The sequence below is a fragment of the Camelus bactrianus genome, chromosome 1, assembly GCF_048773025.1.
Source record: "Camelus bactrianus isolate YW-2024 breed Bactrian camel chromosome 1, ASM4877302v1, whole genome shotgun sequence".
NCBI classification, from domain to species: domain Eukaryota; kingdom Metazoa; phylum Chordata; class Mammalia; order Artiodactyla; family Camelidae; genus Camelus; species Camelus bactrianus.
In genome coordinates this window covers 7,536,302-7,551,562 of record NC_133539.1, presented here as the reverse complement: position 1 = coordinate 7,551,562, position 15,261 = coordinate 7,536,302, and the positions used below count along the sequence as shown (strand labels likewise).

The window sequence follows — 15,261 nt, the reverse complement described above, 5'->3', positions numbered from 1 at the left end:
AGAATGGAAGAGAGATTGCCAGGACACCCATTCTTGAAATTAACTTTCTTTTCTTATTACCAAATAATATATTAAATGTTTGTTTTCACCATTTCTAATTCTACAAGAAGCAGGAGCGTGGAGAAGTACAAGAAAAAGTCTGTTTGATGAGCTACCCTTTGGGTGGTGTCCATGGCCAAAGACAGGAATGCTAAACCCTTTTGAAGGGCTTTCTACCAATCTGGTCTGTCTTGCACACATGTTCTGTTCCATAGCTCAAGATGCAAAGAAAAGGTAACCCCATATGATAATCCACTCCCCCTAATGTAGCCATGTGCGAACTATTTTTATTTTTATTAATTTAAAAATTCTGGGGGAAAGGCTTTTAAAAAACTTACCGATAAGTATATAAAATGTTTCTCCCATAAGTGTTGAGTTAACCAGAACTCCACCAAGCTTCATGAGGTCACTGTAATAAATATCGTTGGGCCATTTCACTCGTAAGTTGATATCCTAAAGGGAAATCTGCATATTAATCAAGTAGTCACAGGACACAAAGGGATCAGGAGAGGTCATCCAGCTAAAATAAAAGATGAGCAGAATACTCTTGAAATAAATGGAACATGGGGTCTCATCCTCTCCTCTTTTTTCAGACAGCTAATCACTTCCTTAGAACAATCAGTATGAAAGTACCTCTTGGGGTGAGAGGGAAGGAGACCTAAAGAAAACACTCAGCTCTCCCAGGGCCCTCCCCCACCCCCCACCGCTGCTGTTCATCATTATCAGAAACACTTTCTGAAGACGCCTCTCTTGTGGATTAAGTTCATTATCTCAGTATCAGCAGCCATCACTGCGGAGTACCGTCGTGTGCTGGGGGCTGGGGGCAGTGGGAGAGTAGTAGTCTCAGGGCTGTCTTCTCCTAAGGGGCTCATGCTCAAGAGAAAGTTGGCTATGAATTAACCACCAACGTAAAAGTCAAGTAGGACTGTTGAATAGAATGCTATGCAGATACAGAGTAGGAACTCATCTTACTGAGTTATGAGAAGTCTCCAAGGACTGCCAAAAGTCAGCTTGGGTGACAGAAATGGATTTGTCTATGGCCTACTCCCTCTCCCTCCTGAAGGCTGTGGCCTGGGCAACCCTGCCTGTGCCTTGGTCTCAGTGGAATGGTCCAAGGATGGACACTGCCTTGAACTGGGCCAACCAGACCCCCACCTCTTGCCATAATTGTGAAGTTAGGGCACACAGACTGGGTGAGACGCAGTGAGCACCAGAACTGCCAGGACTCCTGTTTTGGGGGAGAATAGGTTCTTGACTTGCGCAGGAGAGAATTCAAGAGTAAGGCATGGTAAAGTGAAAGTATGTTTATTTACAGAGATATACACTCCACAGACAGAGTGCAGTCTGTCTCACTCAGAAGGGAAGATGTCTTAAGAGACACACACTCCATCGGCAGAATGTGGGCCATCTCAGAAAGCTGAGAAGGAGAGAAGCCGAGAGGTGCGGGGTGCTTAGAGTAAAAGCAGATACACCCTCCATAGACAGAGTACGGGCCGTCTCAGAAGGTGAGCACGACAGAGCGAGAGCGACCACGGGGCGCGGGGTTGTCAGGTTTTATGGGCTGGGTAATTTTACATGCTAATGTGCAGGAGGATCACTCCAATTACCTTGAGGAAGGAGTGAGGATTTCCAGGAAATGCAGCCCCCCCACACACTTTTTAACCTTTTCTGGTCAGCCTGGGGACTGTCCTGGCACCGGTGGATGTGCTGTGAGGCTCAAGGTCTACTGGAAGTCAGATCTTCCGCCATCTTGGTTCTAACCAGTGTGTCCTGCCCTCCATGGCTGTGTCAGTCCTTCAGTGCTTGTGCCCTGCCCCTTTCCTCCCACTTCACCTGGGCCTGGGCCTGGGAGCCAGGTGGCGCCATGCTGTAGGTAGAGGAAGCCCATCTGGACACGTGAGGCTGAAGGAAAGACACTCAGCAAAATAAAACCAAGAGACCAGAGAGCAGCTAATGGCCTTTCAGCCCCACAGGGCTGGCTCCTCCTTCACTGGGGGCAGGCTGGGCGCCGAGCCCCAGCTCAGCACTTCGACCAAACCAAGTGTTGGAACCAGCGTCATCTCTATTTAACAAAGGAAGGAACTGAAGCTTACAGACTGCCTGGCTTGCCTAAGGCTGCACCTCTTGCAAGTGGCAGAGTTGGGCTTTCTGATGCCAAGTCCCCAGGTGCTTAACACCCTGTTCTGCCACCTGCTGCTTCCAGGCAACCCCCTCCTCTCCCCCCAGCAGGCCTTCTCCTCACCTCGGCCACGCAGAATGTGCTCCTGTCCTTTAGAAGCGCATCTGTCCTAGGATAGGGAGCCTCCTACTTCTTCTCTGGTTAGAATGGGGTTCTGGGGCAAAGAGGGGTAGCTCAAGTGGTAGAGCACATGCTTAGCATGCACAGGGTCCTGGGTTCGATCCCCAGAACCTCCTACAAACAAACAAACAAACAAACCTAATGATCCCCCCTCCCAAAAAAAGAGTAAAAAAAAAAAAAAAAGTTAAAAAAAAATAGGGTTCTCAAGAGAAAGAAAAATACCATATGAGATCGCTCATATATGGAATCTAAAAAAAAACAAAAACAAACAAACAAAAACAAAGCGTAAATACAGGACAGAAATAGACTCACAGACAGAGAATACAGACTTGAGGTTACCGGGGGGTGGAGGGTGGGAAGGGATAGACTGGGATTTCAAAATTGTAGAATAGATAAACAAGATTACACTGTATAGCACAGGGAAATATACACAAAATGTTATGATAACTCACAGAGAAAAAAATGTGACAATGAGTGTGTATATGTCCATGAATGACTGAAAAATTGTGCTGAACACTGGAATTTGACACATTGTAAAATGATTATAAATCAATAAAAAATGTTAAAAAAAAAATAGGGTTCTCAGTGGGGGAGTGGGGGTGGGGAGTCTGCCCTCCCGGGGACACGTGGCAATATTGGGAGATGATTCAGGCTGTCACAGCTTGAAGGAATCCTACTGGTATCCAGTGGGGAGAGGCCACCAGTACTGGTCTGCAGCCTGTAATGCACAGGATGGCCCTGCAACCAAGATGTAGGGGCTCAAATGTGAATAGTGCTGAGAGTGAGAAAAGCTGGTCTAGAAAAATCTGTAACTTGGAAACTTTGGTCCTGGTCGTTCTCCCGAGACCCCTTCTTTGTCCTCTCTCGCCGGCCCACATCCTACCGCGGCCTGCACCGTCCCTGCGGAAGCTCGGGAACAGCGCCCCCATCACGGGGGCAGTCGCTTACTTTTGCACAGTCTCTGCTCTTGGGCTCCTGTTTCACTTCACATTTTCAGGTCGAGTTATGAAACTAGACCTGAACTTATGAAATGTTGGGTTCTCACGCAGGTAAACAAGGACATCTATTCCAAGACGAAGAGAAAGTCTAACTGCTTGTTTCTCACTGTCTCAATCTTTTATTCAAACAGCTGCTATGGGCTTTCCATGTAGAAAGCACGGCGCTAGGCTCTTTGGGGACCAAAACAAAACTAATCCTGCATTCAGAGAGCTGGTGAATTTGTAGGAGATAGAACTGGAGTACAAATAACCCTGCTTCCAAGCAGTCCCTGGGAGGGACCACGAAAGTGGCCCAGGTGTTTAAAGTGCCATAGGGTGTCGGAGGAGGGAGAGTCCATAGCTAGAAGGTTCCAGGAGCAGCACTGGAGCTGGGCCTCCGAGGGCGAATGGGACTTGGAGGTACAGAGAAGAGAGCAGGAACGGGGATGTATGGGTGGGAGGAGCCCAGCGGGACCTCAAGGGCAGAAGAGACAGCAGGAGGAAGAGCAGGCAGCCCAGAGAGGGTTCCAGAAGGAATGGCGAGCATTCCACCGATGCTGCCTCTGGTCCAGGAAGGCCGGGCACAGTGTGTGTGCTGAAGATGACATCTGGCTGGGGACAAGTTGGGAAGGACGTAAGAAAAGGCCAACCCTAGGCAACAGGGGCCTATTTCAACCATCCTATAGTTGTACTGTGTAAGCTAACTGTATGCCTTTAACTTATACACAGTAGCATGTCAATGATATCAATAAAACTGAAAATGAAATAAAATAAGAATAAATCCAATCCAAAAACCATACAGATGAGACTGAGCTGGATGATGGCAGAAATGGGACAGGAACTTTGGTGGGAGCTTCTTAAGGAGAATGGGGGACACATGTGCCCAGGTTCACCGTGGAGGACAAGCATCCCACCTCCCTAGCCAGCTGCCCTGCACCTGTGGAGCCTTGCACACGGCAGGCACTCACAGAATGCTCCCTAAGCCAACAAGTGAGGCTGCATGGTCAAAATCAAGCCAAACAAACTAATTTAATTTTAATTTGTAATATATTTTCCTAAGACTAATGAACCTATTGCTACAGTTAAAAATATTTTCCCCCAGAACAAAATTTTAACTTCTCAAATGCTTGGTGCAGGGTGAGACGTCCAGTTCAGGGACTGCAAGCTGGACCTGTGAAGGTTGTTGACAGTCTGATGAGACCAAGCCCATCAGACACAGCAAGGATGCTGAGAACCCGGGGATAAATGTCACGTTTCGGTGTGCGTGCCAGTGACTTGACGTAATACGAAACACGTACCCTAGTCCTGCATTCTGCGACTGTGAAGACCTGGCCACGTTGGAGGAGCTTAGGGGCAGTGGAAGGACTGCTTCTTCCTTGAAATCCCCAAGACAGGCCCCCTTTGAAAGTCATGATCTTAAAATCTTGTTTCAGGAATTAATACAATCATTGTTTTTAGCTTCACATGTAGGTGGGAGGGAGGCTGGGGAGGAACCTCTTTCTTACATTCATGCGAAATTCTTCCAGGAAAAAGGAGGAGGGGGAGTCAGTAAGTGGAGCCCAGGGAACGGGAGAAAGGCTTCTTGACTGTGTTAACTGCTCTCTTTTCCTTGTCTTTTTAATAACTGACACCAAAGCATTCGAAAGTCCTGATGAAACAGGCACATCTGTCCGTACAGCTGGGGGCAGACGGCCCCAAACGAACATGCACATGGCACAAGGGCAGCTGTAGACAAAGGATAGCTTTGCTGAGCACAGACTGTGGCAAATGAAGGTAGGAAATGAGGAGGTTTGTTTAGGTCTATAAATAAGCCTTTTCACCAGAAAACACAGCACATATATGGCCCCATCCAGTCCAATGTGCTTCAGTCAAAAGAGAAGAGAAAAAAGAGGCATGGAACTAGGATGTTTGAGAAATGTGACAACAGGACAGAAAAGGAATTCTGGGAAACACGTTCCAGCAGGCCTGAAGCAGCTTTGAAAACCCCAGGATCACTCTGCTGCTCCTTTGCAAGGAGCGGGCTGGGGCTCTGTGAGCAGCCAGCCTTCAGACACAGACGACAAACAAATTGAACTGAGATGTGCTTGCAGGGTTGGGGGGTGTAACGCTGAGGAACCGCACCTACCTGATACTCAGGAATGGACCTGACCGCCTCCACAACAGCCAGGGACATCAGATGCTGGACAAATGGAATCCTCTGTCCCAGATGGGATCTCAGTGGGATGGAGACAAGCAGGGTAGAAAGAGCACATCCCTTGGGGCTCAGCCACACATTTCTTCCCCGCCCTGGAACACAAGCCCCATCAGGAAACCAGCCACTCTGCCCAATGAACAGACTCAGACGCACGTGATGCCAGAAAATGTGCTGAAGACTCAGAGCCACACACGACAGACAGTCCCACTAGAATAAACCGGCACTGCTGAAGGTGCTTGGATATTGTGGGGTTAACTCAGCAACAGAGAAGCTCTTTAAAATCTGGACTCTGTTGCCGAACAAGTTTCCAATAATTAGCATAATGTTCTGCCTCTGTGAGCCTATCATTTATATTTTGATGATTCAAAGTCTTACAGTGTCCCAACATCACTCTTAGTTTAATTCTCGCCACATGGCAATGCAGGCGGAAGAGAGACAGTGGGGACATAGGACCCAATCTATACTGGTCCAGGAAAGGTCCTGAAAGCCACTTTTTAAAGATGATCCCTATTGTGATGTTCCCACAACCCTGTGACTATATTAAAAATCACAGTGTTGAACACTTTAAGTGGGGGGATGGGTACTGTATGGCATGTGAATTATATCTCATTATCACTTAAAAAAAGAGGCTGAATTTTTTAAATGATCCCTGATGTTAACTCTCTGAATTATTTCTTAAAATAGAAGTCAGGAAAATAAAATAATCAAAACGAGAGGAATAATCAAACTTCTTCTATGCCTTTTTAACTACCACATTGAGCACCACAGCCTTGAGTAAAATGAATTTTTTTCTCTCTTTGAGTTATGTTCAAGAGACATGCTCACGAGAAAGAAGTGGAAAACAGTGGCTTTCTTATTTCGTTGCTTCAGAGTTAAAAGCTTGGGTCGGCCTGATGCCAGCTGTGGGTGGGGAGGCGCAGGGGCCAAGCAAGGAATCTGCTTGCGGCTGGACCCCAAATGGATTCTGGGAGGATGTGGTTTCTTGCCTCTGAGGATCAGCAGGTGGTGGAAGCTCTGGGCAGCACTTTGCAATCAAGTGCCCACTCCATGTAAATTCCAGTGCCATCTGGGGTGGGGGCTGGCAGACGAAAGACCCCTCCATGTGACACTCGCTACAGACACAGTAGGGACCTCACAGAGAAAATTCAGGAAAATAAATGTCCCTATAACATAGTCATTATTCACACTGGAATGCACAGGATGTGTCAGAAAGAGGAATTTACAAGATACAAGTAACTGAACATTAAAACCATCTCTCACTCACACACACACACACACACACACACACACACTCACACACTCACACACCCCATCACAAGCAGATGTCAAGTCACTCACAAGCATCTCAGTTTGAGAGAATGCTTTAATTCTACTATGGTTCAATCGTATCAATTTCCCTCCCCACCCCCTCTGTTTTAGGGGTGTGTGAAAACAAACAACTTCTAATGCAAGTCATTTCAATAATCAGCACACGCAATCAGTCGGTTCTCTGGCCACAGAGAGTCACAGATTTTACAAAACCAAAACAACAGAAAGAGTAACAAAAGATGACTGACCTTTGCCCTGTGTCTGGCGGGCTGCGATGGCTATTAAACCCATTTCCTGCGGCATCTCAAACATCAACCTGCAAACGGTGGGAAAGATTGGTCAGCCAGAACAGGGACACGACGTGAGAACCTACAGCTCAGGCACAGTGGGGGACACCATTTGCACTCATTTGTGCGTGTGGCAGTAGGGAAGGGCCACCTTCCGGGTTTCGAGGGATCCTGGCCCCAGGCCCAGCCTCTGTAGTGAGAATGGCAGAAGAGGGATGAAGAAAACGCCACTTAATGCCAAAAAAGATGGGCGGGGGTGGACACACGTAACTGCCTGAGCTGTTACTCAGTTTATTTAAGACACTGTCAGATTCCACTTCTTTGCAATTTCCTATCAAATCCTTTCTCCCCCTTCTGAAGTGGTGTCCCTTCTTGAAGTGACAATTAGCAATTCCTGACATTTGTTTCTACTTACAGTGTGTTTCTGTCCGAACACGAGAACATAATCATAACAGAAGTTTCTGATTATTCAGAAAACTAATATGGTGGCCATAAAGCCGTTTAAAAGACACACTATCCCCTGAGAACTAATTATGTTTTAACTATAGTAAATAAATCTACACCTTCTGAGAACTCAGGAGAACCCTGGATCCTTTTAGGTTTGGGTTCTGCTTTTAAAATGGTTTTATTTAAAAGAATACAAACTTCCCTTTAGGGAACAGGTAGAAAAGTGTACTGTATCTCTACCAAACAAGTCAAAATTAACTTTTTTTTTCCACAAAAGGGAAAAAAAAAAAACCCTCACTCTGAGCTGAGAATTTCCGTCCAGCTCCTTTCTACATATTTCACTCCATGTCAGGAAGCTTTTCCTCTGCATTCCCAGGAGTTGCTGACCAGGTACTGAGCAGGCATCGTTCACAGTAGGATTTACTAAACAAAGCAAAAATCAGGTTTGCACACCATCAGTGCAGCTGCTGGGGCTTCTTTGAGACACATTTTTAGGGGAGGGAAGTGGCAAGGGCAGGGAGGACAGAGACATGGTATTTTGTACGAGCCAAGTTTCTAAGAATAGATTCCAGGGTCCCACAGCACCGGGTGCCGAGGGGAAAGACCACACTGTGATAGTTCTTCATCCTCGCCTCCCGACTCAGGCAACCGGATGGAACTTAACAAACGGTAAGAAAAGAAAAATACTTAAACCCCGAAACTACACACAGCGCCTGTCCGTGCACACTGGCTGGCAGTCTCACAGGGCACAGGCCCGGTTAGGAGGAGCCAGAAGACCCCCTTGCTTGCTCAGAAGAGCCTGGCCACCTCGGGCAGGGGCTGGGCTGGTCTGACAGGCACAGGGCATTCCCGGGAGCAGGCAGCCCACTGTCTGTGTGCCAAGCCCACTTCCATCTCACATGAAATACAGCTCCAGAGGTATTTCTCTTGGACACCATGAATAACCCATTGAGATCGACTGTGCCTATACGCTGTCGGGCTCCAAGAATAAAGCGTCCTTTTCTTGCGTGGGACCAGCAGAAAATCCTAAGAAGGCATCTTTGTCCTTGAAGGGAGGTAACATTGTCATCTAGGAGCCTCTGATCACCAGGGAGACCCAGCGACCCTTCAACTGGGCTCCTAAGGCCGCAGGCTCTGGGGCGGGGGACCGACTTTTCTATGGGAAGCAGGGGATGACTTAGAACATTTTGAGCAGATTTTGAAGGCTCTCTCCACAGCAGGCAATTGAGGGTAGACAGTAGACGGTCATGTCTATAGCCAGTGATAATGATAGTGGAATTAGGCGAGGGGAGGCAGGGAGGTTCAGAAACCGAATGCAGACTTCTAGAACAAAGAGAAATGATGAAGGGAACATATGCACTAAAGTGCTGGAGGTTTGGCAGCAGTTAACAGGGCATATTGATGAGAGAGGACTGAGTCTGTGCTGCTGAAGGCCAAGAGGAAATTCTGCGAGGAGGGAGACAACGGGGGAAGGAGGGAATGTTTAGTGTGAGACAAGTGGGGACCGCCAGATTTATTTGTGCTATCTGAGATAACTCTAGGGGCCAAACCACATGGCTCACGGTCAACAAAGAAGCATTTACGAACTTTTGCAAAATGTAAATTTTACATCTCTGAAAATGAAATCGCTAGGTTGCTTCAGCAGAGACACCATAAATGCATTTCCAACCAGAGTTGACAATGTTCTCACAAAAGGAGGAAAAGAAAAAAAAGGAGGGGGCTACATAACTACCTCCCTGCCTCTGGGTTTTTTTCATTGTTGGCAAAGGCTGTTTAATAAAAGGTTTCTGTGAGCGGCAGCCGCGTGCATGCTGCACTGTGTGCCGACGGGGCACCCAAGGAAAGTGCTCTGTTTTTGAACACTTCCCTTCAGTCTGAAACATCCGGAGCCCCAAAGGCTCATTTTGCAAACAGGACGGTGTCCTGACCACCTTGTTACAAAGGACATCAGAGTATCTACTGGGTGCTTTGCCAACCAGAACATCCCGAAGTTCATGTGGTCATTGGAATCAAGTTTCAATAATTAAAATTAACCTACACAGACCAGTGCAAGTTAAATTCTGAATGGACCCAAGTTTAAATTCAGACCCAGTCAATCCACTTTGGAGATTCGAACCTAAGGAAACTGTCAACATTCACTACAGTACTATAATAGAGAAAATTTGGAAATAACCAAAGAGTTCAGCAGGGGAATGGTTATGTGATGTGGTACATGAGGTTAATTTGTAGTCATTAAATATGATAGTTATGAAGACTGTGTTGCAAGAAATGCTTACAATAGAATGTCATATTTAAAAAGCAGGATATAAAAATTACATACACATTCATCCCCACTATGTAAAATTCATAGAAAAGGGAGATTCGACAAAACAGTAATTGTAGGTATAGGATATTTTTTATTTTCTTTATTTTTTAAAAAAATTTCTTTAAGATAACTGCTTCCTTTTCATTTTTAAATTATTTTGAAAAATTCTGGGGAAAGAAGCATGGTTTTAATCTTTAAGTATAATATTTGCAAATACTTCAAAGAACAGGACTAAAAGATCTGCTTTAAAAATAAGGTAACAGTTACCTGCAGCACCCATTTTACTATGATCATTGAGCAAGGCCTCATTTGATAAGTAATTAATGAGCAGAAATTGTTAAAACCAGTCTGTTCATATGCAATGAGAGCCTTAAAAGCTTTATGCCTTCTGACCCAGTGACTGAATTCTAACGAGTATTCAGACAAGGAAATAAAATAATTCAGGGACATAATTATTCATCACAGCATTATACTATGAAAAAAATCATAAATAATACAAACATTCCATGATAGAGAAATGAAAAAAACCATAGTAGCACCACAAGAAAAAATATCATATAGGAAATAGCCATCGGACACTATTAGATGATTTAATGGGGATGGAAAACTTTATATACCGCATGATGCCGAAGATGTTTTAAAAATTGCTCGGAAATAGACCAAAATTATAGCTGTGGTTATTTTGAGGAGTGTAATAATTGGAAAACTATAGGAAAGTACAAAGCAAAAAAGTTATTCAAAGAAGTCCTTCTTCTCATTAGAAATATGAATTCTTCTATTCTTTTTCCTCTTAAAAAAATACTACACACACACAAAATATATACATATATTTTTTACAAAATAAGTTTCTGATGATTGGAAAAATTGCTTATTTTGGAACTCTTAAAATAATGTCATAGATATTTAGTGATGGACATTTTTATTATGCTGATAATAAAAAAGAAAGGCTTAAAAACAGCATCACAGTATGAGCCCATCTTTGTAAGCTGTGTCTGCCTATGTGCATTTATAGGCAAAAAGGACACCTATTAACAGTGCTTATCTCCAGAGGGTGGAGACAGAATTATATGATGATTTTAATTTCTTCGTTATGCTGTTCTTTGTAATTTCTGGGTGGGAAGATTTCAAGTGGTTTTTCTTTTCTTTATACTCTTCTGAATTTTCCAGTATTTCTGTACTTGGAGTGCATTCATTTTATAATCAGGAAAAATGTTATTAAAGAAAAGATTTACTTAAATTCAGCTTTTTTTTTTAACTAGGTTAAGCATACATCTGCAGCTCACTAGTGGGCGAACAGTCTCCTATTTCTGAGAGATCAGATTTGCAATGCAGGCCAACTTGTCTGAGCTTCACCACACTTGCTGTCTGAATCTTCTGTAACACACAACACACGAATGGGGATGCGTGTCCCTCACACTCGTTCCCTGGCAGGGCATGTGGCCTGTGCAAGGTTGCAGACTACTGTCCATGCACAGACTGCCTCTGGGCTGGGGAGACAGCATGCCTGAGGCTACAACATCCTTGGGGTCTCCATCTCCATCCCTGGGGCCCCGAGGAAATTCATCAACTCGTGTTCTTCTCGGTGCACAGGCTGCTGCGCCTTTTCTTCGATGTCTTCTGTGTTCTGACTCTCCCTATCCCCAGCCTTCAGAAAGGCACGTATTCTCAGATAGTTTCCCCGTGCTGTCTATGTGAAAAAGAAACCTGATAAGAGGGGTAGGGAGGAAGGAGGAGGAGGAGGACCCAGGCAGTCACACTGATGACTAACTACTTATTTTTTGATTTTTAAAAACTTTACTGGGAGATGAATCCTCACTGTTTATAACTGTTTACTTCTATGGCGTTCAAAGGAAACTGTGCTAAAGTTCATTTCAAAAACTATTTTTTCCTAAATGGGTTACATTGTGAACACCAACCATTGTATGTGGGCATTGCTTTTTAAAAAGTTAAAAAGCTAAAATATAAAGATATTTTATTTTTTAAAGAGCCTCACTCTAATAGTACAATCAAAAAAATTTTTTTAAGTTGCCTTCTACGCAAGAGTGCAGAGTATTGTTTTTCGAAAGAAAACAAGTACGGTTTTCTGCTTCCAACAACACATAACAGTGGAGCGAGGCGGGTGGGAAGGCTCTGCAGTGCATGGGAATGTGGTCTGGGGTGGAAGATGCTGGACCTCTGACTGGTGACTTCTGAACAGAGAGCTAGGCATGTAGGGAGAAAGCTGAGGCAGACGGTCCCAAAGCAGCTGGGTACTATCCAGGGACCCTGGGGGCTAACGTTCCTGGCAGGAGAGGAAAGGTTCCCGGGGGAACTTTAGAAACATCATGGTGGAGCCAACTCAGACAGGAAATGGGACAGACTGGGATTCAAACCCCAGTGTTGGTGTGACCTAACAATGGGTAAGCATCTCTTCGGTCACCTAGGAAATGGAACACTTGGTGTAGAATCGGCAAGAATGAAGCACAAAGGGATATACGAGGTGGGCTGGCCCAGGGCAGATCTGAACACTTACAGTCGGTGTTGCCAAATCTTCACTTCCAGATCTAGGGTCTCTGGACCCACTTAGCAAAGCTATAAACAGTTGGTTCAACTAGCTGTTTGACTTTTTAAAGATATGACATTTTTTAGGTTATTGCTTACAAACAATTTTGGTCACTGATACACACAGGGACAACAGCTTTACTAATATATTCTTCCGTTATCTTCTGGATTTGACACTTAACGCTGTAACGACCTGTCATCGATCAGTCCTTTTGGAAAGCTGTTAAATAAGTAGGCATTAGATCATATTCCCTTACGTGTTTTGGTGTCTAACAGGGTGAGCATTTTAGTTAGAGGCACTGCTCAGAGGAGCACATCACAACCTGCCCCCTTGGAGTCCCCTGGAGTAGAGGCCCCAGTTGTAATCCTGTTGAGTCAGCTGCTCTGTTTGACATGCCTGTTTAATTTCCATATCTCCCAGGGTACCAATCATCCATAGGTTGTCATCTAATCTTCCGCATTTCCAACATACACACATAACAGCATCACACGACTGCTAAATCATTTAACTGCTCACAGGGAGTGAGTCCTATGGATTCAGCTTTCAGAATGAGGCACCTTTCTAAGAAGTACACCAAGCATTTATTGACGTTCAGTCAAGATGAACACAAACCACCGTTGCTTACCCCGACACTGCACCATAAAAACTGGATGCCGGAGCACCACCGCCTACCTTAGACCAGTGCTGTTACAGTGTTCACGAATGGACAACTAAACTGTAGACTGAAATACTCATGGAACCCACAGCGACCTCTGAAGTCAAGCCTCCAAAACGGGCCTAATCCCAGATCCTCTGCATAATTAAACTTGCCACCACATATGGAACCTAGACCATGTCCTAACCCCTCCACTAGGAGTCCCCAGATCACAGGATCTTCTCAACCCACTTCTCAGGCTCATCAGAATCCATCATCTTCAAATGGGTGTGGAGGGGCCCCACCATGGAGCCGACACCATGGTTCAGCTACGCAACAGAGGGCCTTCGGTTTTGAAATGTGGCTGCCATTTCAGAAGATGGACATTGACTTATCTTGACCATGTGGCAAGAAGACTTCTGGGAAGCATTTTCCTGAAGGCACTGTAGACGTTTCGACTTGGTCATCTGGAATTGATGTGGATTCTCTGCACAGTATGTCACACTTTACGTGCATTATCTCATCCAAACTCGGCAAGTCAGATGATGACACAGTCTTCGGAAGGTGAGGCCACAAATCAGGACTTCAAGTCAAGTTCTGGTTGGCTCCAAGGTCAATGATTATTTTGTTTTCCTTTATGTTTCTAACCTTTTACTTTAAAATCATATCAGATTTAAAAAAACTTGCAAGGATAGTACAAAAAATCTGTACGTGCCCTTTACCCAGCACTCAGATTTCCCAAATGTTAACTTTTTACCACACAGGCTGCTCTATGTCTGTCTATCTGTTCATAATTTTTTTTCTGAACTATGTGAGAAGAAGTTGCAGCTATAATGTCTCTTTCTCTCTCATTCTCTCTCTCTCTCTTTTTTTCTTTTTGTATTTTTTTTGGCAGGGAAGTAATTAGGTTTTTTTATTTATCTATATTTTTTTTAAATGGAGGTTCTGAGCAGTGAACCCAAGACCTTATGCTTGCTAAGCACATGCTCTACCACTGAGCTATACCCTCCCCCTCTTCATAATGTCTCTTTATCCCTGTATACCTCAGTGTACCTTTCCTAAAAATTAAGGGTGTTGTTTTATCAGAGTACAATTTATCAAAATCAGGAACTTAACATTGAGACAACACTGTTATCTCATCCGGGGGTCAGCAAACTTTTTCTGTAAAAGGCCAGATAGTAAATATTTCAGTGTATGTGAGTGATATGGTTTCTGTTGCAACTATTCAAACTCTGCTGTCCGAGTGCAAAAGCAACTGTGGACAACATGCAAATAAATAAATAAATGTGGCTGTGTTTTCAACAAAACTTGATAGACACAGGAATTTGAATTGAATATAATGTCCATGTGTCACAATATAGAATTTAATTAATACTTTATTGAGCAGCTTCAGGTTTATAGAAAAACTGAGCAGAATGTACAGGGGCCTCATATACCCCCTCACCCCACCCCAGTGTCCCTATAATTAACACATTAGTGTCATACATGTGTTATAGCTGATGAACCAATAGTAACACGTCATTTTTAACTAAACCATAGTTTAAGAGTAGGGTTCACTCTTTGTGTTGTATAGTTTTCTGGGATTTGACAAATGTATAACAACATCTATCCACCACTACAGCATCGTATAGAATGTTCCCCCTGTCCCCAAATCCCCTCTGCTACACCTATTCATCCCCCTCTTCCTCCCCTCCCCTCCTGGCAACCACTGATTTTTTTTTTTCACTGTCTCTATAGTTTTGTCTTTCCCAGAATGTCATATAGATTCTACTCTTTAAAACTTTCTTCTAACCATTTAAAACTGTGAAACAAATAAACAAACAAACATTTGGAGCTCTCACGTGGTACAAAAATGGGCAGGAGACCAGTGTATTGCCAACTCTTGATCTAATCTATAGAATTTAGTCCAATTTCATCCATTGTCCCAACAAAGCCCTTGATAGTGAAACACAATCTTCTTTATGATTTAGGCTCTAATCCAGGATCATTGGCTGCATTTAGCTGTCATGCCTCCTTAGTCTCCATGTATCTGGTTTAGTTTTCATCTTGTCTTTCAATCTAGACATTTTTTGAAGAGTAGAGGCAGTTATTTTGTAAAATGTCCTTTAATTAAGATGATCTGAAATCTCCTCATATTTAGACTCAGATTAGCATTTGTGGCAGGAACACAGATTAGTGAGAGTGTATCTTTCTCAGGGCATCGTATCAGGAAGTGCCCAGTGTCACCTT

At 44.2% G+C, this 15,261-nt stretch overlaps 1 protein-coding gene across 4 annotated transcripts in view; it reads right to left on the bottom strand.

Annotated features, from left to right (window-relative positions):
- The window catches only part of HLCS (holocarboxylase synthetase), a 173,396-nt gene that overhangs the window by 6,739 nt on the left and 151,396 nt on the right, over positions 1 to 15,261 (bottom strand). For 2 of the 4 annotated variants that reach the window (XM_074356869.1, XM_074356845.1), the window contains exons 7-9: positions 7,066 to 7,133; positions 5,441 to 5,601; positions 378 to 492 (exon numbers count right to left, since the gene is read on the bottom strand). In XM_074356869.1, coding sequence (XP_074212970.1) covers positions 378 to 492; positions 5,441 to 5,601; positions 7,066 to 7,133 — 344 coding nt within the window. Of the gene's footprint in view, positions 1 to 377; positions 493 to 2,281; positions 2,453 to 5,440; positions 5,602 to 7,065; positions 7,134 to 15,261 lie in introns of those variants that run through there. The other 2 variants (XM_074356945.1, XM_074356911.1) reach the window with 2 other exon arrangements.